At 37.3% G+C, this 24,722-nt stretch overlaps 1 protein-coding gene across 8 annotated transcripts in view; it reads left to right on the top strand.

Moving 5' to 3' along the window:
• PARP11 (poly(ADP-ribose) polymerase family member 11) overlaps positions 1-23,547 on the top strand; it is a 45,318-nt gene extending 21,771 nt beyond the window's left edge. For 4 of the 8 annotated variants that reach the window (XM_017546067.1, XM_017546069.1, XM_017546070.2 and 1 more), the window contains 7 exons: positions 5,595-5,723; positions 6,591-6,711; positions 9,340-9,415; positions 13,077-13,149; positions 13,230-13,360; positions 20,743-20,894; positions 22,882-23,547. In XM_017546067.1, coding sequence (XP_017401556.1) covers positions 5,595-5,723; positions 6,591-6,711; positions 9,340-9,415; positions 13,077-13,149; positions 13,230-13,360; positions 20,743-20,894; positions 22,882-23,198 — 999 coding nt within the window. In that variant the 3' untranslated portion in view covers positions 23,199-23,547. The remainder of the gene's footprint in view (positions 1-5,594; positions 5,724-6,590; positions 6,712-9,339; positions 9,416-13,076; positions 13,150-13,229; positions 13,361-20,742; positions 20,895-22,881) is intronic. The other 4 variants (XM_017546073.2, XM_017546075.1, XM_017546076.2 and 1 more) reach the window with 1 other exon arrangement.
• The last annotated feature ends 1,175 nt before the right edge of the window (positions 23,548-24,722 follow it).

Genomic DNA, 24,722 nt, shown 5'->3' with positions numbered 1-24,722 from the left:
TTGGGGGGGACGGAGTTTCGCTCTTGTTACCCAGGCTGAAGTGCAATGGCGCGATCTCGGCTCACCGCAGCCTCCGCCTCCTGGGTTCAGGCAATTCTCCTACCTCTGCCTCCTGAGTAGGTGGGATTACTGGCACATGCCACCATGCCCAGCTAATTTTTTGTATTTTTTTAGTAGAGACGGGGTTTCACTGTGTTGACCAGGATGGTCTTGATCTCTTGACCTTGTGATCCACCCGCCTCGGCCTCCCAAAGTGCTAGGATTACAGGCTTGAACCACCGCGCCCGGCTCACTGTTTTCTTTATCTTTTTTTGAGACGGAGTGTAGTCTTGTCTCCGAGGCTGGAGTGCAATGGCGAGATCTCAGGTCACTGAAACCTCTGTTTCCTGGGTTCAAGCGATTCTTTTGTCTCAGCCTCCTGAGAAGCCATAGCTACAGATGCACACCACCACACCCGGCTAATTTTTTATATTTTTAGTAGGGATGGGGTTTCACCATTTTGGCCAGGCTGGTCTTGAACTGCTAGCCTCAGGTGACCTGCCCGCCTCAGCCTCCCAAAGTGCTGGGATTACAGGCGTGAGCCACTGCACCCGGCCCACAGTTTTCAACAGTGCCCTCAGGCATGGGGTCCTCCTCTCTGTTCCAAATAAAGTCAATCCTCTCAGGTGGAAATGTAGAGCTCTTTGTCCTGACATCCTGTCTTTCCCCTTGAGCAAAATCTTCATGCCACTGCACCTGGAGCTGAAGGTGAGAGCCTTGTTTTCCCAGAGTAACTAACACTCCATTCTTAGAGTGGGCACTGGGGTTGTGGTAGCAGTCCTTGGTCATCTTAGCTGGCTGTTCCTGGCACAAAACCTCTACTCTGGGAGCAGGTTGGGGTGGTGGCAGTTAGGGCCAATATTCTCAGCCTGCTGCACATGGAATAGAACTTCCACCTTTTGAATGGGGGCTGGATAGGGGAAGAGAGACTGGTCCTCTCTGTCACCTCTCTAGAACAGAACTTCTACATCTCTGGGCTAAAGGAGAGGAGAAACACCAGCAGCTTGGCCCTCCCAGGGTAAAACTAGCCACAGTCTGGAGCCTAAGGGAGAGGGAGTCCTCTGCCTGTCTTTTGGCTACATGTACCACGTAACAAAGACCTGGTAGGATGTGGGGAATGGTGCACTTTGTAACTCAAATGCCACAGACTCTAACTTGTTCTAAGATTTAGTAAATTTTCTTGAATGAATGTTTCTCCACTTTCTGTATGCCCTCAGCACACTTTCCAGAGACTTTAAACGTTTGTTTTTTAAAAAACAATTTTCAGCAGTTTTTAATTTTTAATTAATTAATTGATTTTTGTGAGACAGGGTCCTGCTCTGTTGCCCAAGCTGGAGTGCAGTGGTATGATCTTAGCTTACTGCAGCCTCAAACTCCTAGGCTCTAGTAGTCTTTCCATCTCTGCCTCTCAAGTGGCTAGGACTACAAGCACGCATTAGCATGCCTGAGTACTTTTTATTTTATTTTTTTGTAGAGATGGAGTCTCACTATGTTGTCTAGGCTTGCCTCAAACTCCTGGCCTCATGTAGTCCTCCCTTCTCAGCCTCACAAAGCCCTGGGATTACAGGTGTGCGCCACCACGCCCAGCTTACTAGTTTTTAAAATGTGATTTCGCCGGTTCCACTGAGCTCCTTCTGTCATTCTGGAAGTTCTTGTTCATTTTTAAGCTTTTAAGATCAGGTTTGGGATCTTCTTTATATATAGAGGCAAGGAAGTTTTTATTACCAAATATGATTTCGTCAAGATATTCTACTCATGCTAACAAAATAAATTATACTGTGTTGTAGTCTAAAATTTATATCAGAAAACTTGAAACCAGTCTGGAAGGCAGCATTATTTTCCTCATATAGACCAGGATTTTGACTTTAAACTCATTTTCTGCACAGCTTTTCAATTTGTTGATCCAGACTGACTATTCCCAGGCTCTGTAAATAAAGATTCTCTTTGTAACAGATAACATTACAGACAGGCTCTATCAGCGTATCCATTGGCCTTGAAACTTTACAGAATGCTTTGCCACTTTGTACTAGATTGTTTTTCCTTCCCTACTTGCTTCCAATTATAAACAGGAAAATCAGGCAGAATATGTCATTGTGACTGAACAAGTTCATTCATCTAACAGTACTTCATGACAGATAACTAGTGCATATTCTTTTTATTATCTATAAATGTGTCCTAGCCTAGAGCCATTATTACTAGGGTTGCAATATTTTAAAGTATTAATTTAAATTTGACTTAACTCTTTGAGTGTAATTATGCAAAATGGCCATTTCTTTGGAGAGAAAACCTACTGTAGAAAATTGTAATGTTTAATCTTATAAAATCCATCTTTTGAAAGAAAGCCAGAGCATCAGTGAAGCAGAGCAATTAAATTAAATGTTAACAACATAGGAGAGGAGAAATAACTGTCCTTGTGTGAAAATTAGGCAGTGGGGCTTGGTAACTTCGGGAAGAACTGATGCTCAGGAGGCCTTGGGTGTTTCTTTGATCTTCTCTGTACTACTGCTGGCTATGATTCTAGGCAAAAAAATTGTATTATTCTCTGCTTTGTTTTTCTTCCTGACTTTAATTGGAAAAGAATCATTTATCTCTTCTGCACATTAAGTTGTGGAGGGAAAAAATAGTGTAAATTGATAAGGAATTTTATAAGATTTGAAATCCTTCAGGAATGTTCAGTACAATGATATCTGTCTATAGTGCTGTCCTCTCTAAAACTGTGACAAATATAAGATGGGTCTGTCCTAGGTCCCACTGAAAGCTATTTGTAACAGAAAGTTCTGAAAAGATGTTGCTGAAACGCTTTCATTTATAACCTGGCCTAAAGCAAAGTCTTAGGGAAGGTGTTTTATAGCAGAGCACACATGTTACATGTATGCTGTATAAAGGGAACTTCTCTATTTTCCATTCTCTTTTCTAATAGAGAAAAGGTAGAACTCATAAGACAAATATTTTTCTTAACTATTAGCTCCGATCTCATTCTTCCAAATTTTCTGGTTATTTTCAGAAGAAAAACTAAATTTAGGTCGCATTTACTTTCTTTCTGTCTTTCTCACAGTTAAATGGCCAAATGAAATGAACATTAATAGAAGGAAGCAGCAGGAATTGTGAATAGGTTACTGGACAGTTGATCTTAAAATTTCAATCATTGTCTTTATTATGTGGTTAAAATATATAAGGTAAATAGTGGGTCCTAAACCAGAAGCCTTTGATCCTGGGGTATTCTATTTTTCATTTCTTAGAAACTAGTCAAATTTAAAACATGAAGGAAAAAATGGGAAATAATCATAAAGCATTGCTTGAATTTCCAAACATACATAAAAAATAACAAACCCGGCCAGGGTCGGTGGCTCACGCCTGTAATCCCAGCATTCTGGGAGGCCGAGGCAGGCAGATCACGAGGTCAAGAGATCAGGACCACCCTGGCCAACATGGTGAAACCCTGTCTCTACTAAAAATACAAAAAAATTAGCTGAATGTGGTGGTGCACACCTTTAGTCCCAGCTACTAGGGACGCTGAGCAGGAGAATTGCTTGAACCTGGGAGTTGGAGTTTGCAGTGAGCCAAGATCATGCCACTGCACTCTAGCCTGGTGACAGAATGAGACTCTGTCTCAAAAAAAAAAAAAAAAAAACAACAAAAAAAACCCTTCATTGAGCTCAGGCACTGTACTTGGTACTTTACTGCATTGTCTCATTCATTTATAACAATAACCTAATGAGGGAAGGAGTCTGTCATTTTTCATTTTGTGATGAGCCAACTGTGGCCTAGACAAGGTAATAGAAACTTATTCCAGGTTACTACAGCTTCTAAAAATAGAATGGACATTTAAAATGATGAAAATAAAAGGCAAATATTTTCTAAATTACCCAGTAGCACATATTCTTTGTTAAAAAGGAAATCAATGATACAGGAAATCAAATTTGTAACAAATCATCATTAACTCTCTATGTTTTTATATGTGTATAATTATACACATGCAAACAAAGAGTGAGAGAGAGAAAGAGAACTGAAAGATATGCAGTGAAATGATAGCATTGGTTAACCCTGGAGAAGAAAGGTGAGAGGTACCAGGAATGGAAGTAATGGTTAAAAAAGTCTTTAGCTTTATTTTGAATGTTCTGATTTTTTGCAAGGAGAATATTTTTATGTAGTAGTTGTATAAAGTTAATAATTTTAAAACCCTTAAAGAATGAGGACAGGAAGTCAAATTCCAGATTGAGTTTAATTTTCTTTGACCAGCCTCTTTGTCTCCCCTCTAGAGAATTTCTTCATTACAATACCCAACCAAGAATGTTTAAAACTTTTCAAAGATAATGCATACGTGTGTTAATTGGTATAGTTAAAATTATGGACTCATTGACAATGAAGTGTAAGATGGTATATGATGGTGGCTAAGTGCATAGATCCTGAAACTAGGATGTCTGGGTTTAAATCTTGACTTCCTCTTCATATGACCTCTCTATGCCTTCCTTTCCTCATTTATAAATTTGTGTTACTGATAGTACCTATCTCTAGGTTGTTGTGAGACCTAAATGAGTTAACATCTGTATAGTACTTAGAACAGTAGTTGGCACGTAGTAAGTCATATAAAGGTTACTATTATTATTTTATCCTGACACTTAGAAAAAATGATGGTAAATTATTATATATATCCAGACTTTTTTCTATGTATGTGTGTAAACATTTACACACATACACTTACACAGACACACACATACATTCACAGGGCTAAGTATATTTTTATTAAAATTGGATTATGCTGTTTCTATTTTTTGTAATCTTTTACACTCAACACCATATAAATATCTTTTTGGCCGGGTGCGGTGACTCATGTCTGTAATTCCAGCACTTTGGGATGCTGAGGCGGGCAGATCACAAGGTCAGGAGATCGAGACCATCCAAGATCATCCTGGGTAATACGGTGAAACCCCATCTCTACTAAAAATACAAAAAATTAGCCGAGTGTGGTGGTATGCACCTGTAGCTTCAGCTACTGGGGAGGCTGAGGCAGGAGAATTGCTTGAACCTGGCAGGTGGAGGTTGCAATGAGCCGAGATCCCGCTACTGCACTCCAGCCTGGGCAACAGAGTGAGACACCATCTCAAGAAAGAAAAAAAAAAAATCTTTCTATGCCATTGAATGAAATAATGACTGTTTAAAATTAAAATTCCATGCATTTGGTCTTAACTAGTGTGATGGCATGGATCCTTTTGACCAAATACATGAACATAAGATAAAATTGAAATTGCTTAGGGCTGTGCTTAAAACCTGAAGTGCTTATTGATGTTGACATAGCTTATTTGAATGATTGAATAGATATTGACATATTCTACCTAAGATTATTATTATTTGCCTAAATTGTTAAGCAATGATGTTCAACATTTTAAATGTTTACCTTCAGAGCCAATATGCAAGATAGAAAGCTGTTTTTAAAGTGTCACGGATGGAAAGACACTTGAATACCACTCTTTGTAAAGAAGTAAAATGATCTGTAAAAAGTATACTTGTTATTAATAGAATTATTTATTTTCCTTCACCTCTTTCTGGCTTTTCAGGAGATGTTTCACCAAGCAGAAGAATTCTTATCTAAAACAACAAACAATGAAGTGGATGACATGGACACATCAGATACCCAGTGGGGCTGGTTTTACTTGGCAGAATGTGGGAAGTGGCACATGTTTCAGGTATCCCCTTTCCTTGAATTTAGCAGAAGTGTTTCTGATTCACTTAGCATAACCTTGCTGATATATGTAAAATGAGTATAAATATAGAACTTGAAGTCAAACCTTAAGGAAATCAAACCATTTAACTAAAAGAAAAGTTAGAAATTCTTCTAGTCCTTTTCCTTTTCTTTTTCCCAGGTTTTCACAATCATGTATTTAGAAGAAACAGTATGTGTTTACTGTTGTACAGAGGGTGAATGTGACAGAGAGTTGCATAGTGTCAGTACATCTGAGCAACTCCAAGTTTGATTTGGTGAACAAAGAGAAAGGGAAGAACAAATCCATATTAAACACTTCTGTATGCCAGGTATTATGTTAGGTGTTGTGCATTTATTTTCCCCCTTATCCTCACAATAACTTGGAAGCAGATGTTAATATTCTGTCTTACAGTCAAGGAAAGTAAAACTCAGAAAAGAAAGTTGACATAATTTGTCAAGGGTCACACAGCTAGTTAAACTGAGATTTGAATCCGTACTCAAAACCTGTAGTCTTTTTTTAACTCTACTAAACTATACATAAAGATTTAATTTGAGCCACTTAGAAAGTATAATTATTGGAGTACTCTGTAAAAATTGTAATTATCTGGAAAAGACTATATCCAGTTATTGAATGGAACTATAACCAGTTGTTTCTTCACTGGAGATCCTTAAACCATTTTCAGTATGCTGGCTTACTTGTGATCCTCCCTGTGTGTTGGGAACTAGAACAGGTGATTAGTAAATTTCCCTTGTCCCTCCATTCCCTGTCTCTATGACCACAGTACCACCTCTGTGGGAAAGTCATTAATGTGAACAGCTGGTAAATGAAACTTTCTGGTTTGTCTTAAAGCCGGATACCAACAGTCAGTGTTCAGTTAGCAGTGAAGATATCGAAAAAAGCTTCAAAGCAAACCCTTGTGGCTCCATTTCTTTTACTACTTCCAAATTCAGCTACAAGATAGACTTTGCAGGTATGTTTTTTTCCCTAATAGTTGTGTGTTTTTAGCATACTGATATGATAAAATATTCACCTCTGAAGGTCAGGATTAGTTGATATATTTGCAAACAGTGAAGTATGTCTTTTTTGTTATATACAAAAATACCTCTATAAAACTTCCAAGTTTTAAGATCTTGAGCAACATTACCTTTTATAAAAGGTGTGTTTATATGTTTATATATATTAATGTATGTGAAGATTGTCATATATTTTAAGTGCATTTGATGCTTGCCTTCTAAGGAATGCAAAACACTGTATCAGTTGTTTTATTCAATGTCCCAGCAGTCTTTTGAAATAGGTAAGAACCTTTTTACTTTAAGGATCAAATTGAGATGTTAAGTGAGAAAGTCATAGGTAGCTGGCAATAGTTTCAAGAACAAGTTTTAGCTGAATGGCCTTTCTCTTGGTGTCTTTGCCAGAAAATGATTTCTTTAATAGACATTGCCTTCTGCCATTTTCTGATTTATTTGGCTCTCTCACAGATTAGCCAGATAATCTGGAAGTCAGCCCACTTTGGATTTCATCTGTGATATATATGGACATGTTTTGGGGTATCCAATGAAAAACCTGATGAACCGAGCTCCTCAAGTTTCAAGTTGTTGGTTTCAGCTATTTATTGCTTAGAGGCAAACAAGACCTAAATGGGAGGCTTTCTTAATAAAAGTGCATTTTGGTTGCTACACAGCTTAATCCTTTAGCTGCTCTTTCCTAGTTCCTGTGAGTAGTGTGTTTATGACAGTGTTGGTAGTGTATTATGGCTGGGTAGTATGGTGAAACATTACAAAATTCCGTTGGGTGAACCAAGGCCCAGAAACAGTGGAGGAGATTTTGTCCAGTAAGGGGTTGATGCAACCAAATATGTAATAATTATTATCCCACCAAAGTTGTTTTTCTTGCTTTTTTTTTTTTTTTAAATTATCAAGAGTTAAAAACCATTAGGGCCGGGTACGGTGGCTCACACCTATAATCCCAGCACTTTGGGAGGCCAAGCAGGCAGATCACAAGGTGAAGAGATCGAGACCATCCTGGCTAACATGGTGAAACCGCATCTTTACTAAAAATACAAAACTTAGCTGGGTGTGGTGGCACGTGCCTGTAGTCCCAGCTACTTGGGAGGCTGAGGCAGGAGAATCGCCTGAACCCAAGAGGCAGAGGTTGCAGTGAGCTGAGATCGTACCACTGTATTCCAGCCTGGTAACAGAGCGAGACTCTGTCTCAAAAACAAACAAACCCATAGCTTTTAAAGCAAGATTCAAGAGGCCCTGACATTTGTCCCTTTGCTGCAGTCTAGGCAGAAGGTGTCTGGTAGGCATTTTTAGCCATGTGTACAAGTGTTGTTTTTGAGGCAGAATTGAAACAGAGTGATATGCACAGATACCAGGCCTCATGTAGAGGGTGAAATGTATCAAAGGATTTGGTGGATAATTCAGCAAGCCACATGTTTCTGAAAGGTATCTTTTAGTAGACTACACTTTTTGGAAACTTGCTCTCGGAAAATAGAGCTTATTAAAAATATTGTTATTGAGGAATAGAAGTTACATATACTAATAACTTGAGTCCCCAACCCTCTGTGTAATGATCCTGTTTTAAAGATGTAGGTATTAGCATTTCCCATGTACTCTTTGCAGTTATAAGCTGCAGCCATTCTGCCGCTAGCTAACTCAGATTCTCTCTATAAAAATGGTAAAAAGTAAACTCAGAATGAGATGGTCCAAGGAGATGGCATCACAGGTCTTGCTCCATATGCTGAGGTGATCTTGCTTTTTCCCTGAACAGTGGTAAATCCAGTATGTGTAGAGTTCAGGAGAACACAGAAAGGACAGAACACGCTTTATACTAGCATTGGCCTGGATGGGTAAACCTATTCACTCTGAAATGGGATGACGTCAATTAGATGAGATAAACTGATTAGAATCTTACATTAAGAATCACTACTTAACTTTGGGGAATGAAGAAATGGACCTGGTAAATATTGCCATGACTGAGGCGTGGGTGAAAGAAGAACATGATAGCTTTAAGTGATTAGTCTCTTATCACTAGAATATTTTTATATAAGTTCTAGTACTGGACCTAGCCAGGTTTTCTGTTTTTTCAGTTTAGGAGAGAAATCAAGAAATGTAGAAGTTTTTTGAAATTCTGTGAGTTGTGCAAGTTTTATAATGGTGAAAATTTTATCATTTCCAAAATTTTTGGAGACATGAAAGTACATTTTCCTACTTAATAAGCCAACTACATTTAATACTGTAATTTCTCTCTTTCTAGTACTCTTAGCTTTCCTAAGTTTAGAACTCTCCTATTTTAGTGTTTGTTTAACCTGAGTGTGATACAGAAAGGGAATAGACTATGCATACTGAGCATTGGATGAAATTAGCATCTTTTTATGTGAGCTTAGATCAAGCAATGAAGCTGTGCTTCCTTGAATAGCACCTTCACAACATGATACATAGCTGTATGGTAAAGTATTCATAATATACTATGCTTGCCAGCTACTCCCAAAGCATCATGATTCGTGATCATCACATAGCATGGCTACTAATCTTCATGACACTTTATAGCACAGTGTGTTTTTATGACTTATCTAGTATCTTGTCTTTGTATACAGAAATGAAGCAAATGAATCTCACCACTGGAAAGCAGCGCTTAATAAAAAGAGCCCCCTTTTCTATCAGTGCTTTCAGGTATGGTAAAGAGAATAGGCGTAGAAAGAGTGGGGTTTCTCTTTCTTACTATTGGACAGAAAAAGAAATAGACTGAAAGTGTTTTGGTAGGTCATTTAATAATACTGATCTTTTAAATATTAAAACTCATTTGTTGACAAAACAGCAACATTATCATTTTCTCTAAGTGCTTCCTTTCCTGTTATCCTTTTCTTTTCTTCTTGTATATTTATATTTTTTAAATTTTTTAGAACACTTCGCATGATAGTTACAAAATGCATGGCCTCTACTCTAAATTCGTAAAATAACTCACTGAGATAAGTTTGAATTGTTAATTTGGAAATACTCTCTCAGAGCCATACAATTATTGAGGCAATAAGTCCTAGGTATTGTCCACTTTGTTTCCACCTCCATTGATCTCCATTGGTCAACTCCTAGAAGTAATTTCAAATTTGTAGAGACTAAAGGAGACCTAAGGAAGATGGTGGAACAGTGGCCAACAGTATTGCTTTCTGTTTCCTGGAAATTGGTTACAAATTTTCTTTTTTGCTTGCTCTGGCCATAAGTAGTCTGAAAAAGGAGGTATAAATGTTAGAAGACAATAATATTCATTATTCATGTGAATGGACTTGAAGGAAAAAAATCTCAAAGCATATCTCCTATTTTCTACAATTATTCCTCAAGCAAGTATTGAAATTCTTTTTGTTCAAATAAGTTAAAATGAAACTGAAAAAAAAAAAAAAAAAAAAAATTTATTAAAAAAAAAAAAAAAAAAAAAAAAAAAAAAAAAAAAAAAAAAAAAAAAGGTAGCACGTGAATTGCAGAGAATGCCTGTTGGCTACTTCCAAGGAGATTTTTGAAAGGATTAAAGAAAGAAATATTTTAAGTTTCTTCAGTTTGTTTCTTAAGACTTTTGGTTTTATTTTAGCATTTATTTTTGTTTTATTTTAGCATCATGATTTAAAAGTTATTACAAGTACTTATATAGTGAATGAATAGTACTTCTATGGAATATAGAGAATAGTACTTTTTTATTAGCTGCATCATATTCACATTCTTTAGTAAAAAGAATATAATAAAAGAATTACTTATCTTCAGAAAGTATTTAATCTGGGAGAAAGAATGAAAAATGAGACATAATAATGGAAGATGTTATTGTAATTGTACATTATATCTGCTATGCTTTGGTGGAGGCAAAAAGCACATGATGGGATCAAACACTTTGTTCTGTCACAGACTGTACAAACCATAGAACAAAGATAGGACAAGGCGAGGATTAAGCAGAATGGAAGGCTATAAACAAGATAATAATAAAAGGAGAGGACTGTTTAGGTAAGATACAATAGGGTGTTGAAGGTCAATAGGTGCTGATATAGAAATACTTATTTACTGTGGGAATACAGTGAGCATTTATTACATGCAAGGTAAACAATACATGCTTCCTGTTGGCAAAGAGTTATTTAAGGCTGTTGGCTGCATAAAAACTGAAAAAAAAAAAAAAAAAAAAAATTTGGTCATAGCTAAAAGATACTTTAGGCCAAGTATGTTTTAGATATTTTTTTTCCTCACAAAAAATTGGGAAAATATTTTAATTAATTGTTATAGTTGAAGGGCTATTCTTCATAGTACATGAAGCACCTTTAGGACTCTAAGTAGAAAATCAACATGGGCAAATAATTTGAACAGTTCATACAACCTCACTCATAATCAGAGAAAAACAAATTAATACCAGACTGATTTTTACTATCAGAGTGACTAAAATTCAAAAGTTTGATAACATACCTTTTTGGAGTGATTGTGGGAAGATAGGCATTTTCTGTATTTCTGGTGAAAATGTCAGTAGGCACGTTCAAAGACAGCAATTGGTTGGTATCTTAAAATCATGAAAAAATATATTCTTTGACTCAGAAATTCTACTTCAAATATGTTATTTTACAGATAGACAAGTGGACATAGAACATGACAGATGAACAAATATGTTTTTCCAACATTCTTTTTTTGTTTTTTGTTTTTGAGATGGAGTCTCACTCTGTCGCCCAGGCTGCAGTGCAGTGGCACCACCTCGGCTTACTGAAACCTCTGCCTCCTGGGTTCAAGCGAGTCTCCTGTCTCAGCCTCCAAAGTAGTTAGGATTACAGATGCACGCTGCAATGCCTGGCTAATATTTTGTATTTCCGTAGAGACAGCGTTTTACTGTGTTGCCTAGGCTGGTCTTGAATTCCTGAGCTCAGGCAATCCACCTGCCTCAGCCTCCCAACGTGTTGGGTTTACAGGCATGAGTCACTATGCCCGGCCAGCATTCTTAATACAATAGCAAAAAGTTGGAGACAAGCTAAATATCATTAGGGGACTAATTAAATAAATTATGGCATATCCATACAGTGGAATTCTGTGCATCTGTAAAATAGAAGGCATTCACTCATTCAGTACTTATTGAGTGTATACTGTATGCCAGGCTCTGTTGTAAGCACTAGGAATAATGCCTATTGAATATTGTGTATTAAATAAAATCAAAACTCCTCAACCATTCATTCAGTGTTCTCCAAGATATAACTGAAACCTGAACTTTTCTCTGTTAATTGCCCACTATTCTCTCCAACAGTTCACTAACTTCAAGGGTTATTTGCACAGTCAGTCAGTGAATCTTAAAAACTATCAGACATCTTCAAGCCACTGGATGTGAATACAGAAAAAAACTAGGTACTATTACAGAAAGATCTCTAAGAGTCTATGAAGCAAAAAAACCCCCAAAAAAACAGGTGCAATAAATGTATGCTTTATGCTACCATTTGTGTGAGGAAAAAGCTTGGCTTGTATTAACCTAAAGAAGCTCTGGAAGAATACCCAAGAGACTAAAATAATAATTACCAGGAGTTGAGGCAAAAAGTGAGGCTGGGGACTGGAGTGGGAGGAAAACTCACTGTGTATTTCTTTATACATATCAATTCTTAAATAACGTATTTGATTTTTTCGTTAAAATAAATTGAAAAAAGTAAACTGAAGATTGGTTTGAAATTTATTAATTTCTTTAGTAAGCTGTAGTCATTGGAGAGGATTGGTGTGTCCTTTTCAGCCTTTTGCTATTAAATCCCGCAATGTCACTGTGTTTTTCTGTATTCACATCCAATGCCTTGAACGTGTTTTGATAGTTTTTAAGATTTGCTGACTGACTGTGCTAATAACCCTTAAAGTTAGTGGACTGTTGGAGAGAGTAGAGGGCAATTAACAGAGAAGGGTTTAGGTTTGAGTTAGATCTTGGAGAACATCGAGAAAATGCTTGAGGAGTTTTGATTTTATTCAACAGGCAATATAAACATGAGTTTCAGCCTTTTGTTTTCATCAGAAATGTGTGTTTATTTTTAATTTCTTTGTCCAAAATCTTCTTTACATTTTAAAGAAATTTTGGAAATTTCAAAAAAACAAGATAGAACTAAGCAACTGTTTTTGAAATTTGGATGATATACAGGGTTGGATATTTTCCATCAAAAGTTCACTATTTAGCACCTAGAAAGTAGCAGACATAGATATTCAATAATTTTTAAATAAATAAACCAAAGGCTATATTTAATTGCATTTATCACAATACCCTGAAAATGAAAATTAAGCTTTGAAGAAAGGCCAAATTCTTGACAATCATGATAATCAGCTTCTGATATTTTGTTTTGTCTTTTGCTATTTCAAGTTATATCTGTGAAAATGAGGCTATCCCTATGCCACCACACTGGGAGAATGTGAATACTCAAGTACCGTATCAGGTAAGAGCAGAACTGACTGAATATACCATGAAAGAAACTGGAAAGGATTGCAATAAAGCTATGCAAACTTATTTTTCCAGCTTATTACTCTGCACAATCAAACACATGAATATAATGAAGTTGCCAATCTCTTTGGGAAAACAATGGATCGTAACCGAATCAAAAGAATTCAGAGAATTCAAAACCTAGATTTGTGGGAGTTCTTTTGCAGGTGAGATGATTTCTAATCTGAACCTTCTCCTTACTGCTAAGTCTTTTATGACTAAAATATAAATATTGAATTGTATTACTTTTCAGTGGTATAGACATGCTGTTTTTCTCTTGCCATATTTTGACCTAGTCTCAGGGCTCTTGTTCAGCATTCTCAGGGAGTGAAATAGCTGCTCTGTAACTTTGCTTGTAGCATTGTAATGTGAGAAGCTCCCTCCTTTCAAGATTTAGAGCTGTGCATCTTGGCTGAAATCAGCATTACAGAGGAGTCTGGGAGCTGTTTAGCTTTGTTGATATGACTTACTTGGCTTAGCCTTATATTAGAAGTCTGCGCGCAAACACTGTTTTGTTTTGTTTTGAACAGTCATTCTTGCCAATAGCCTTTTGTCCGTTTTATTTTAAAGAATACTTTAAAACGTTAACTTCAAATTTCCTGCTTAGCCTAAAGTTTATTTTTTAGTGTTAATCTCAATTCCCTACTAGATTTAATTTGGAAATGACCTATTGTGTGACTCATCATTCACTTAACTGAAAATAAAGTCCATTAAAGAAAGCTTAAGGTATTAAAAGTATTATCCAAATTAGCCAGTTCTGCCATATTTTTATGACCTGTAAAAAATTAAAATAAGTGATTCTCTGAAATATTTTTAATTAACATTTGTAGATGAGATTTGATTTCTAATATTTTTAAATATAAGCTGACTTTGAACTTTCTATTCAGAGAAATTGCAAATAAACACAAAGTAGAGTCTAATATAATTAGCCTCATGTATCCATCATCCTGGTTCAACATCTGTCAAGATTTGCCACCATAAACTGTCTCCTTTTTTGTTACTGTTGCTAGAGTATTTTAAAGCAAACCCAGACCATAACTCATTTCATTTCTATATACTTAAGAATCGGGCTGACTTTTGTTTGGTAATGATACATGGAATTCTTTCATGCTTCTGACTGACTAGTTAATATGGCCTGTGTACATTCTAGGTTTATTCATAGTTTATGGTAAATAAGGGGCTTTCAGCTTGTGTTCTTTATAGTATTAGGTCTATTGACCAAACCAGCTTTTATTTCTGACAATAACTGAGTTTAACTGAGTTTAAAAGTTGAATTTATTTCTTGTTTAGATGATTCTTTTATAGAGGAAGACAGAAGCCTCTGCCTCCTTTGACTTTATTTTCTCAGTGAATAAAGTACGTTTTCTAAACTAGTCTGATGAAAACTTAATTCATTATTCTTCATCAGCCCTTTGAAGTGGCGATCAAATTGATCTCCCTCATTACTTGAGTCCTCAGTTAAATCATAGTGGTAAAAATGTACCAGTGATTCCCGAGAACATTTTATACTAAGAATTTCACTGGAAAAAGTTTTACTCTGGTGATGCCCTTCATGGTTTTATGTAATGTCAGCCTATAGAAATCTGTGATGGTAAATGAACCTGTCACCTGCCATGACAGTACAAAATACGGAGTCTCATTATAAGGGCAGCCTGTCATTTTAACATCTTCCTGAAGAACTAAAATAACTTGGGTCTGTCTCACTGTCACATAACCTATGACTCACCGTATAGGTAGTCAGTCCCACATGAGTCCATCTGGCATCAGTTTTCACATTGCCTAGGTCTCTCTGACTTCCCCCACTTTTTCTAACAAAAATGTCTTAGTACCTACTTTGTGACAAGCACTGTTCTGGGAACTTGGAATAATGGTACAGAGAACTGTAGCTTAGACAAGGAGCCAGACCGTTGTACCACAGCAATGTAGGGATCACCACAGGGCATCATAGGAGCACAAAGTGAGGGGATCCATCCACCTTTGCCAAATAAAGTAGGGGATGTGGAGTGGGGTGGGGAGAATTTTGGATCCCCGGACACCAGTTGGATAGGAGAAGAGCATCTCAGGCATCAGGAGCAGTAAAAGCCAAAGTCTGGATATAAGAGGTAGCACAGAAAATTGAAATGACTTCAGATTGAACAGAAATTAGGTAGAATGGTGAGAGAGGAGGCTGGAATAGTATCAAGAGGCAGAGCATGCAAGAGTTTGTAGTAGCACTACTGGGGTGGTTGTGTAATTGTCTTTAGTAGCCTTAGTTGAGCTGGATTGAACCAGAGTGGAAGTCAGAGACTTAGCAGGGTCCAGACCATGTGGGGCCTTATAAGCTAAACTAAGAGGTTTGGATTTTTTTTCCTGGGATAGTAGAAAGCCATTGTAGAACTTTAAGCAAGAGAATGATGGAACTGATTTGCTTTTTAGAAAAATAATTAGGCTGTACCATGGAGAAGGTATTTAAAGCAGTGGTTCTCAACTGGGAGTGATTTTACCTGCTGAGGGACATTTGGTAATGATTGTTATGTGACAGGGTAGGGGTGCTACTGGCATCCACTGGATAGAAGCCAGGGATGCTAAACATCCTATAATGCACAACACAACAAAGAAGCCTTCCACAACAAAGAAATGTCTAGCACAAAATCTCAGTACTTTAAAGGGATCACAGTTTGAAGCAGAGAGACAAATTTAGGAAATTGTTTCAGTAATTAGCCTGAGACGCATTGGGTTGCCTGACCCAAAGTGGTATCTGCTGTGTTGGAGACACAGTTTTGAGGTATTAAGGTTGTAGAATGATAGTGCTTGGTTCCTCACCTACTGTATGCGATGGGGTGACTAAGGGAGATGAGAAGGATAACTCCCAAGTTTTTGGCTTGTTTTACTTGACTAAGGGAATATCAGTAGGAACATCTGTAGGGAGGATGGAAAGGGAGTAGTAGTTGATATACAACAGTTGACATATGAGTTAGGAGTTCAGAAGAGTGGTGTAGACTAGAGACAAAGGTTTTAGAGTTGTTAGAAAATGTGTGGTAATAGAAACTATAGGAATGAAGAAGATGACCAGAGAGCGTATGTACATTAAGAAAAGAAGAGGGCCAAGGGCCAATTCTGGAAGGGATGAACAGAGGAAGAGAAAACCCAGGAAGGAAACTAACAGCCACAGAAAGTGGGAGAAAACCAATAGAAGGTAAAGCCACAGAAGCTGGAGGGAGAATGTGGTTTACACAAGTAGGTGCCGTCTGTAGGATTACATACTGAAAGGATGTCAAGTAGGATAAATTTGAAAAGTTCCTTTGCATTTTGCAATAAGAAGGTCATTGGTAGCCTAGATAAAAGCAATGTTGGTAGACACCATATTGTGTATATAGCAAATGTTGACAACTTTTTCAAGAAACTTGGCAGTGAGGAGGATGAGAGATGTGAGAAGACAGTTAATGTGGGGTTATTGTTATGTTATGTAATCATGGGAGAGAACTGAACATTGTAATTGGGAAGGACTTATGGAGAAGGAGAATTTATAAGATCAGAAAAACAGTGGAAGGGCAGTTGATGGATTCCAGCTCCTGAAGAAGTGTGATGAGATGAAATTCTGAGAACATATGTCAGAAAGGAGATACAGAAGGGTGGTCCAGTTATGTTTACAGATAAGTAGAGGTAGGGGATGGGAAGAGGAGTTAGGTGAATGAGTTCCTTCCTAAGGCCTTCCATTTCTTTTGCGAAGGAAGAAGGGAGGTTGCCTACAGAGAATAAAGTGTTAGGGAGGTGTTGATAAGGGGGAAAGAAAAGGGGAAAGAGAAGATTTGAAATGGCCGTTGTGGAAAATGGGGAGAACAAGCCATCTTGGGAACCATAGGATTTCTGTCAGTATTGAGAGCTTAGCTAAAGTTGGAGTAGGTGAATTTAGAATGCAAACCATGGGGATGTTGTGTGATGTACTTCAGCAGTACAAATGTAAGAGCAGATAGTGGAGATGGTTGGATTGATCCATAGCTGGAAGTATAAGGCAGCAAGGAAATCAGAGCATCTTGTTAATAATGTGAATTTAGATCAGAGATTTTTCAAACCTAGTTGCAGGTCAGAATCACCAGTGGAACTTACTAGCAAGTGGAGATACCTGACATCTATCACAGATCTACTGCATCAGAACCTCTGAGTTCTTATATTTTTACCTTAAAAAATTCTGTAAGTGATTCTGTTGTTCAGCAGGATAAAAATCTGTTCTGAATCTAGGCAAACTTATTTCAGTCCAGAGCATGGAAGTATTCCTGCTCTAGTACAGAGCATGTGACATACACACTTTAGCCAGTCTGGCACTTTAGTCCCTAAGAGGTGGAAATTTTGAGACATCGTTGAGAAGTGGGTGTGAGGTACTTTCAGTAAGCTCAGGAATGATTGTGGGTCTGGGCAAAGCTGGGCAGGGTTGTGAAGAACTTAGTGTAGTCCTGTGACTTTACTTGCAGATGTAACTAAAGTTCATGAGGCCCTGGAACTCATCTTTAGCATTTCTGGAACACCAAGGTCATAATCTGTGAATGTCCAGATTTCACAGCTGCCTTAGTAGTGGTAGTAGTGGGCACTAGAAAAACTGCGCTGTGGGGATACAAAGCTTTAACCACCGTGCTCCTGCTCTGCCTTCAGCTGGCTTATATGCACCATCTAATCTAGTAACTAAGCATTGTTTTCCATGCTTGCATATGCCCATACTTCATGCCCTTTAACCCACAGTTTATTTATAGTATCTAAGAGAAACTCCAGACAATTTTCAAACCGAGATTTACTCTAATTTGTGCCTGCAAAGTAGTGATAAGTGAATTTTTTTTTCTTTTTTTTTTGAGAGGGAGTCTCACTCTGTCATCCAGGCTGGAGTGCGGTGATGCGATCTTGGCTCACTGCAACCTCCACTTCCCGGGTTCAAGCGATTCTCCTGCCTCAGCCTCCCAAGTAACTGAGATTACAGGCACGTGCCACCACACCCAGCTAATTTTTGTGTTTTTTAGTAGAGACAGAATTTCCTTTGAGTGGATTCTAGTCATTCCAGGTCATGAAGCACAACATTGACAAGTTTGACATTAGTAGAGCATGAAGCCTGGCATTGTGTATTATACTAATGTTTCTTTGAGAAAAGCAGGGTGGATTGACTAATGCCAAACCAACTAATAGCATTACCATAGTGGTAGATGGTTAGGCCCCTTAGACAGTCTAGCTTGGCTTCTCACTTTATAGTGGTTGAGAAAGTTTCTTTTCATGAAGACAAGATGGAGAAATATGTGCTGGTTGATAGTTCAAAGAGAAAAACTAGTAGAAAAAGGCTTATGCAAAGAGTAATTCGAATGGCATGCATGCCTTCTTCTTGGGTCCGTCAATATTTTTATCAGAAACTTGGATGAAAATGTAGAGGGCTTGCTTATCACACTTGTGAAAGATTCCAAACTAGAAGGGGTAGCTTATTTGTTGAGTGAGTGAATCAGCAGTCAGAAAGACCTTGGAAGGTTGAAACAGTGGGTCAAAACAAGTATTGTCTTTTTTTTTTAAATTTAAAAAACTTTTTTTTTCGTTTTTATAAAGGGAACAAATATACATTGTTTAAAAAAAGTGAGAACATAAAGTTCTAAAAAAGGAAGTTGGTATAATTCTTAGTGAAAGTCTGCTTTTTGTAGCATAAGCATTTGCTCAGTGCACATCCTTCTAATGTCATACTTAATGGTCTGAAAAGACTGTCACAAATAGATCAAAGCATATACATGTTAATTTTGGTATATACTGCCAAATGACTCTTGAGAAAGACTGTATGCATTTTCATTCTGTCACCATTTAAATGCAAGTATCCATTCCCGCACATATTCATCAAGCTGCATGTTGTTTATAAAACTCAGTCTGAGATGTGGATATTTTACTGTTATTTAATTTTTACTTTTTAAATTACTATACCAAGTAAAGCTTACCTGAAATAAATCTATTGCATTCAGTTTATAAATCAGTGGTACAAATATAGGAAGCTAAGAGAGGTCTGGTTTGAAAACATCCTGGGAGGATTAACTGACTACACACTTGATTATGGAGGCAGTTTGCGGCCCGTGTTACCAAAATGCATTCAGTGGTGTCGGTAGAGTCAGTGCTGTCTCATGATATCTGAACTGTTTCTATTTTACACCAACATTTATAAACTAGAAAGTATCTAGTAGATTCTTGTTAACTAAAGACTGTTGGGATAAAGAAAGACCTAGAAGCTGTGCTGTGTCAGGAGTAGCTGAAGGAATGGTGTGCATTTAAGCAAGAAAAGAAAGCCTAGCTAGGTGTTCATAGTTATTTTTGGATATTTGCAGAGTTGTTTTGTGTAAGAGTTATCTGAATTGTTTGTGTTCAAAAGAGAATAACTAAGACCAACGGAAGGCAGATTTTGGTTTGGCATTGGGATGGAAGTACTTTCCAACAATTATAGCTAATTACAAATAGATTGTGCTGTTTTGCAAAGTGAGCAGCTGATGCTGCGAGTACTTGACACTGGATGGATTGAAGCAGGCATTAAATAGGTATCAGATGTCAGGGGAGGATATTCTTCTTAATTTTTAAAATATTATTTTAATGAAATATTTCAAGAATGAAAATGCAGCAAATAGTTTACAGACTCCCGTGTATCTACCAATCAGATTTAAAATTTTAATACTTGTCACATTTCCTTCCTCTTCACACAGATACAGGTGAAGTGTTTACTCCATCCTTTTCCTACTCTCCTCCTTTCCTCCTGAGATTGGTATGATGCTTATTGTTTGTATTTTGTATTTTTTACTACCTGTGTATGTATACCTATGCAATACACAGTATTATTTTGAGTTCCCTGTCTCTTTTGGCAAAATTCTTTTTACATTCAATATTATTTTTCAAGATTTACTGTGTTAGTGCACATAGATCTACTTCATTACTTTAAACTTTTATATATATAAATACATGACTATATATTTATTTCTCTGTGAAATAATTTTAGGCTATTTTCAGTTTTTGTTTTCTGTTACAATCAGTCCTATATTAAATATGCTTTTATGTGTTAGGATAGATTTGTCCTTGGGAAGAGGATTAAACTGGATGGCTTAATGTCCCTCCCAACCCTATGGTGCAAAATTTAGCCAATTCAACCAACATTTTCTAGTTTCTGAGGATAAAAATCATATGACATGGTCCCTGCTCAAGGAATTCACTGTCTAAAGTCTCTGCAAACTTTGTATTACTTGTTTGTTGTCTCATTTTTAGGCATCTGTAAAGCTTAGCCAGTTTAGACGATCAATTACCTTTACGATGTTGGGGGCATAGCATGGGATAACTATAGTTTTTGGCATAATTTTTAACCTTAAGTTTTAGTGTTAACTAATAATTTTTGATGAGATGATTTATGTGTCCAAGAACATTTGAAATTATTTCTTTTCCATACTTGCTTTGTCCATTTATGATTTATATTAAAATATTTTCTGTCTTACCATTTCTATTGAACCTTGCTCATTAAGATTAATAAATACTACTTATGGTATATTTCTATGTGCCTTTGTGTCTGTGTGTATTGTGTTTTTAGGAAAAAGGCTCAGCTCAAGAAAAAAAGAGGTGTGCCTCACATTAATGAACAAATGCTATTTCATGGTACCAGCAGTGAATTTGTGGAAGCAATCTGTATTCATAACTTCGATTGGAGAATAAATGGTATACATGGTGCTGTCTTTGGAAAAGGTAATTATCAGAATTCCAGGTCCAATTTTAGTCCTAGGAGAGAGTTTCCTCTCTTGAGATTTTTTTTTATAATTTAGGAGTTTGGCAGTCATTAACTTAGGTGCTAGGTTCCAGGCATTCCCTAAGAATTTCTGAGTCACAGAAAAGTCACTTCTTACATTTACATTTACAAGATGGAAGTAAGACTCTTAACGTCTCTAACAGGTTTAATAGCTCCCCAAGTCCCAGTCATCCAAAAAGGGCATCATGTTCATATTAGCTGATTTTTTTGCATTATGTTTAATTTTTGTGTGTAAGTTCTTTCCATATATTAGCCTATACACTAAACTGCTTTATGGCAAAAATACAAAGAATGATAAAACAAATTGATTATAATTTCATTATGCACCAGAATAGGTACTAGTGTTTTTGTTTTTAAGGAAATGATAGGTAAGAATATTATTGAGCAATAAGGAATAGTGGGAGGAAACTGTATGTTATTTATAATGTTGTGAAAATCCAGGCTTTTCCATTTATGCCTGCTACGCAAGCAAATCAAGGAGAGAGGCGAGGGGAAAAGCTACGGAATAGACATTTATTGTTCTGGCTCTTCCTTTGTACCTTACCTCCAGCAACTTACTTGCCATTTGGGATCAGTATTTTGAAAATGTAAATTAATTTAAAAAATAACTACTAAAAAGACCATTCCACTTAACTATAAGGAGGTCAGAAGGTGTTACATAACTCCCATCAATGTTAGGTAAATAAAAATTCATTTCCAAAATTTTTTAGAGTATGTATGCCCTTAATGATGTCAGTTGATCTCTTGTGTTTACTATTTCAGAAGAGTTGGCTGCTTTATTGAATTTTCATGCGTAGGCAGTGAGCCAGTAAAATTGTTTTTTTGGAATGCTCATATATGAATAGCATTATATTCTCTCAGAAATCTTTTCATGGATATGGGATTCTGTTGTTTCCAGAAATATTACTGAATGTTATCCCGTATCATAGAAATATGGTTTCTTGGGGTTTAAAAGAATCTCTGTAGGCCATCAGTTTCCATTGTGCTCTCTAGAGCTTTGCTGGATGCTGACAAGGGAGCAGGGTGAGGAAGTGGTGGAAGGAAGTAGAAATGGGAGGGAGGGCCAGGCAGTAAAACTCAGAGCCGATGCAGTGGCTCACACCTGTAATCCCAGCACTTTGGAAGGCCGAGGCAGGCAGATCACCTGAGGTCAGGAGTTCAAGATCAGCCTGGCCAATGTGGTGAAACCCTGTCTCTACTAAATAAATATGAAAATTAGGTGTGGTGGTATGCGCCTGTAATCCCAGCTACTCAGGAGGCTGAGGCAGGAGAATCACGTGAACCCGGGTGGCAGAGATTGCAGTGAGCCGAGATCGTGCCACTGCACTCCAGCCTAGGTGACCGAGCGAGACTCCGTCTCAAAAAAAATAAATAAATAAAAAATAAAAATTTGGCCAGACATGGTGGTGCAGCCTGTAGTCCCACCCCTCAAAAAAGGCTGGTCGCAGTGGCTCATGCCTGTAATCTCAGCACTCGGGGAGGCTGAGGCAGAATTGTTTGAAACGGAAAACAAGTTGTGGTGAGCTGGGATCGCACCACTGCACTCCAGCCTGGAGATATAGCCAGACTCCATCGCAAAAAAACAAAAAAACCCACAGGTTCAGCCACACTTTTAATATCTGTTTTATTAATTGGATTCCTTGTAAGATTTATTTTAAAAACAGAAGTCTGGTAGCTATATTTTGGTGGATGGGGGCAGGGGATGGTGTGGTGGTGAGGACTTTTCTGTACCAACAAATCTATTTCTATGGCAGTCTACACCACAGATGGATTTCTATTCTTTTCTTAAAGATCTGCAGATGAGGAAATTCCACATCTATTTTTATTATACAATTCCATGCATCTATTCCCCTGACAAAATTTTTTGCTTGTTTTTAATATATTCTTAGGAGTAATCTTGGCTTTTCTTGATCCTCTTTGTTTAAGGAACGTATTTTGCTAGAGATGCTGCTTATTCCAGTCGTTTCTGCAAGGATGACATAAAGCATGGAAACACATTCCAAATTCATGGTGTCAGCTTGCAACAGCGGCATCTGTTTAGAACATACAAATCTATGTTTCTTGCTCGAGTGCTAATTGGAGATTACATAAATGGAGACTCCAAATACATGCGACCTCCTTCCAAAGATGGGAGCTATGTGAATTTATATGACAGCTGTGTGGATGATACCTGGAACCCAAAGATCTTTGTGGTTTTTGATGCCAACCAAATCTATCCTGAGTACTTGATAGACTTTCATTGATTTCACTTTCAAATCTCAGTGGTCAAGAAGGCTTTATTCCTTTTTGCAGGAAGATTTGCTCTCCAGTCATCTAGCCACTAAATGTTAATTATCTGATATGAAACAGATATGAAAAAAATGTGGCCTCCACATAAAAAGACAATACTTAAGGTTGGTTTTTGCCTGTTTCTTATAGTCTTGTTTGTTAAAAATTGATATCATTGTCATTTTAACGCATAGGGGTGAAAGATACCATTCAAAATGGAATCAGATGAGTCTCAACTAATGTGGTCATTCAGAACTTTAAAGTTTACATGTGTGTTATAAATGACTAGTTCAAATAGACTTATTCGTATAAATGTTGAAAAAATAGAAATACAGACATAAAGTTGTCCATTTAGAGGAACTGATCCTTTGTAAATTGAATTCAGGTAGTAGTATCATCCACCAATTCATATGTTGCTTTGTTGGTCTTCTGAAGGGGGGATTTAAACTCTGAAACAGTCTGAGTACCTGGAGAGAAATCAGAAACGACAATTATTTGCAGTGCTGTCAAGTAAGACAGAAGGGGGAAATCAAGGTAGAGTGTCCTGGTTTCCAGTTGCCTTAGGATAGCAGGCTGCAGCCTCAGACTTGCTCCTGTCATTCTCTGTCTCCTACATCTGGATTGATAATTGCTGCAAAATATCATTAGCCTACACTTCATCCACCAGGGCTCTTGGATTCTTGCACCACCACTTGCTGCACAAGGTATTTATTGCATCTTCAAAGTGAAACTTTAAATTATTATTCAAACATTAATTTTCCTTTTGTTTTAGAGTCCCAACAATGATCAAAGATTTTTTTTTTACCTTTTCCCCTGCAATGCACACAGCTATTCAACAATTATTTCTAAAATGCGTATTTCAAATTTGTGTCTCTCCATTTTGAAACATTATAGAAAGCATAGGATGCTTGAGACAAATCTGGTTTATCCTTTTAAGTAGCTTTTGACAACCTACTCTCTTGAAAAGTTAAGTATAATTTTTAATCATGTTTAGTGGAAATTTGTTTACCTGTTCCATCTGTGTTGCTGTTCCATTGTAAGGAAGATGAGAAGTGTTGGAACACCTTCCTTCCCCTAAAGGTATTCTAGCAGAGGCGAGACAGCAACTTGGCAGGCACGTTGTATAGGAGTTCAAGCACCAGATGGGAAATTGCCCATGTGATGGGTAAGAGTCTTTCACCTTTCTTTCTTTCCTTTCTTTTCTTTCTTTCTCTTTCTTTCTTTCTTTCGTCCTTCTTTCTCTTTCTTTTCTTTCTCTCTCTCTCTTTCTCTCCCTCCCTCCCTCCTTCCCTTCCCTTCCCTTCCCTTCCCTTCCCTTCCCTTCCCCTTCCTTCCCTCCTTCCCTCCTTCCCTCCCTCCTTCCTTCCTTCCCTCCCTCCCTCCCTCCCTCCTTCCTTCCTTCGTTCTTCCCTCCCTTTCTTCCTTCTCTTTCTTCCTTCCTTCCCTTTCTTCCTTCCTTCTCTTTCTTCCCTCCCTTTTTTCCTTCCTTCTCTTTCTTC

This window comes from Cebus imitator, unplaced genomic scaffold (assembly GCF_001604975.1).
Source record: "Cebus imitator isolate Cc_AM_T3 unplaced genomic scaffold, Cebus_imitator-1.0 Scaffold187, whole genome shotgun sequence".
NCBI classification, from domain to species: Eukaryota; Metazoa; Chordata; class Mammalia; order Primates; family Cebidae; genus Cebus; species Cebus imitator.
The sequence above is the reverse complement of the archived record's forward strand: the minus strand, read 5'-3'. Positions and strand labels throughout refer to the sequence as shown.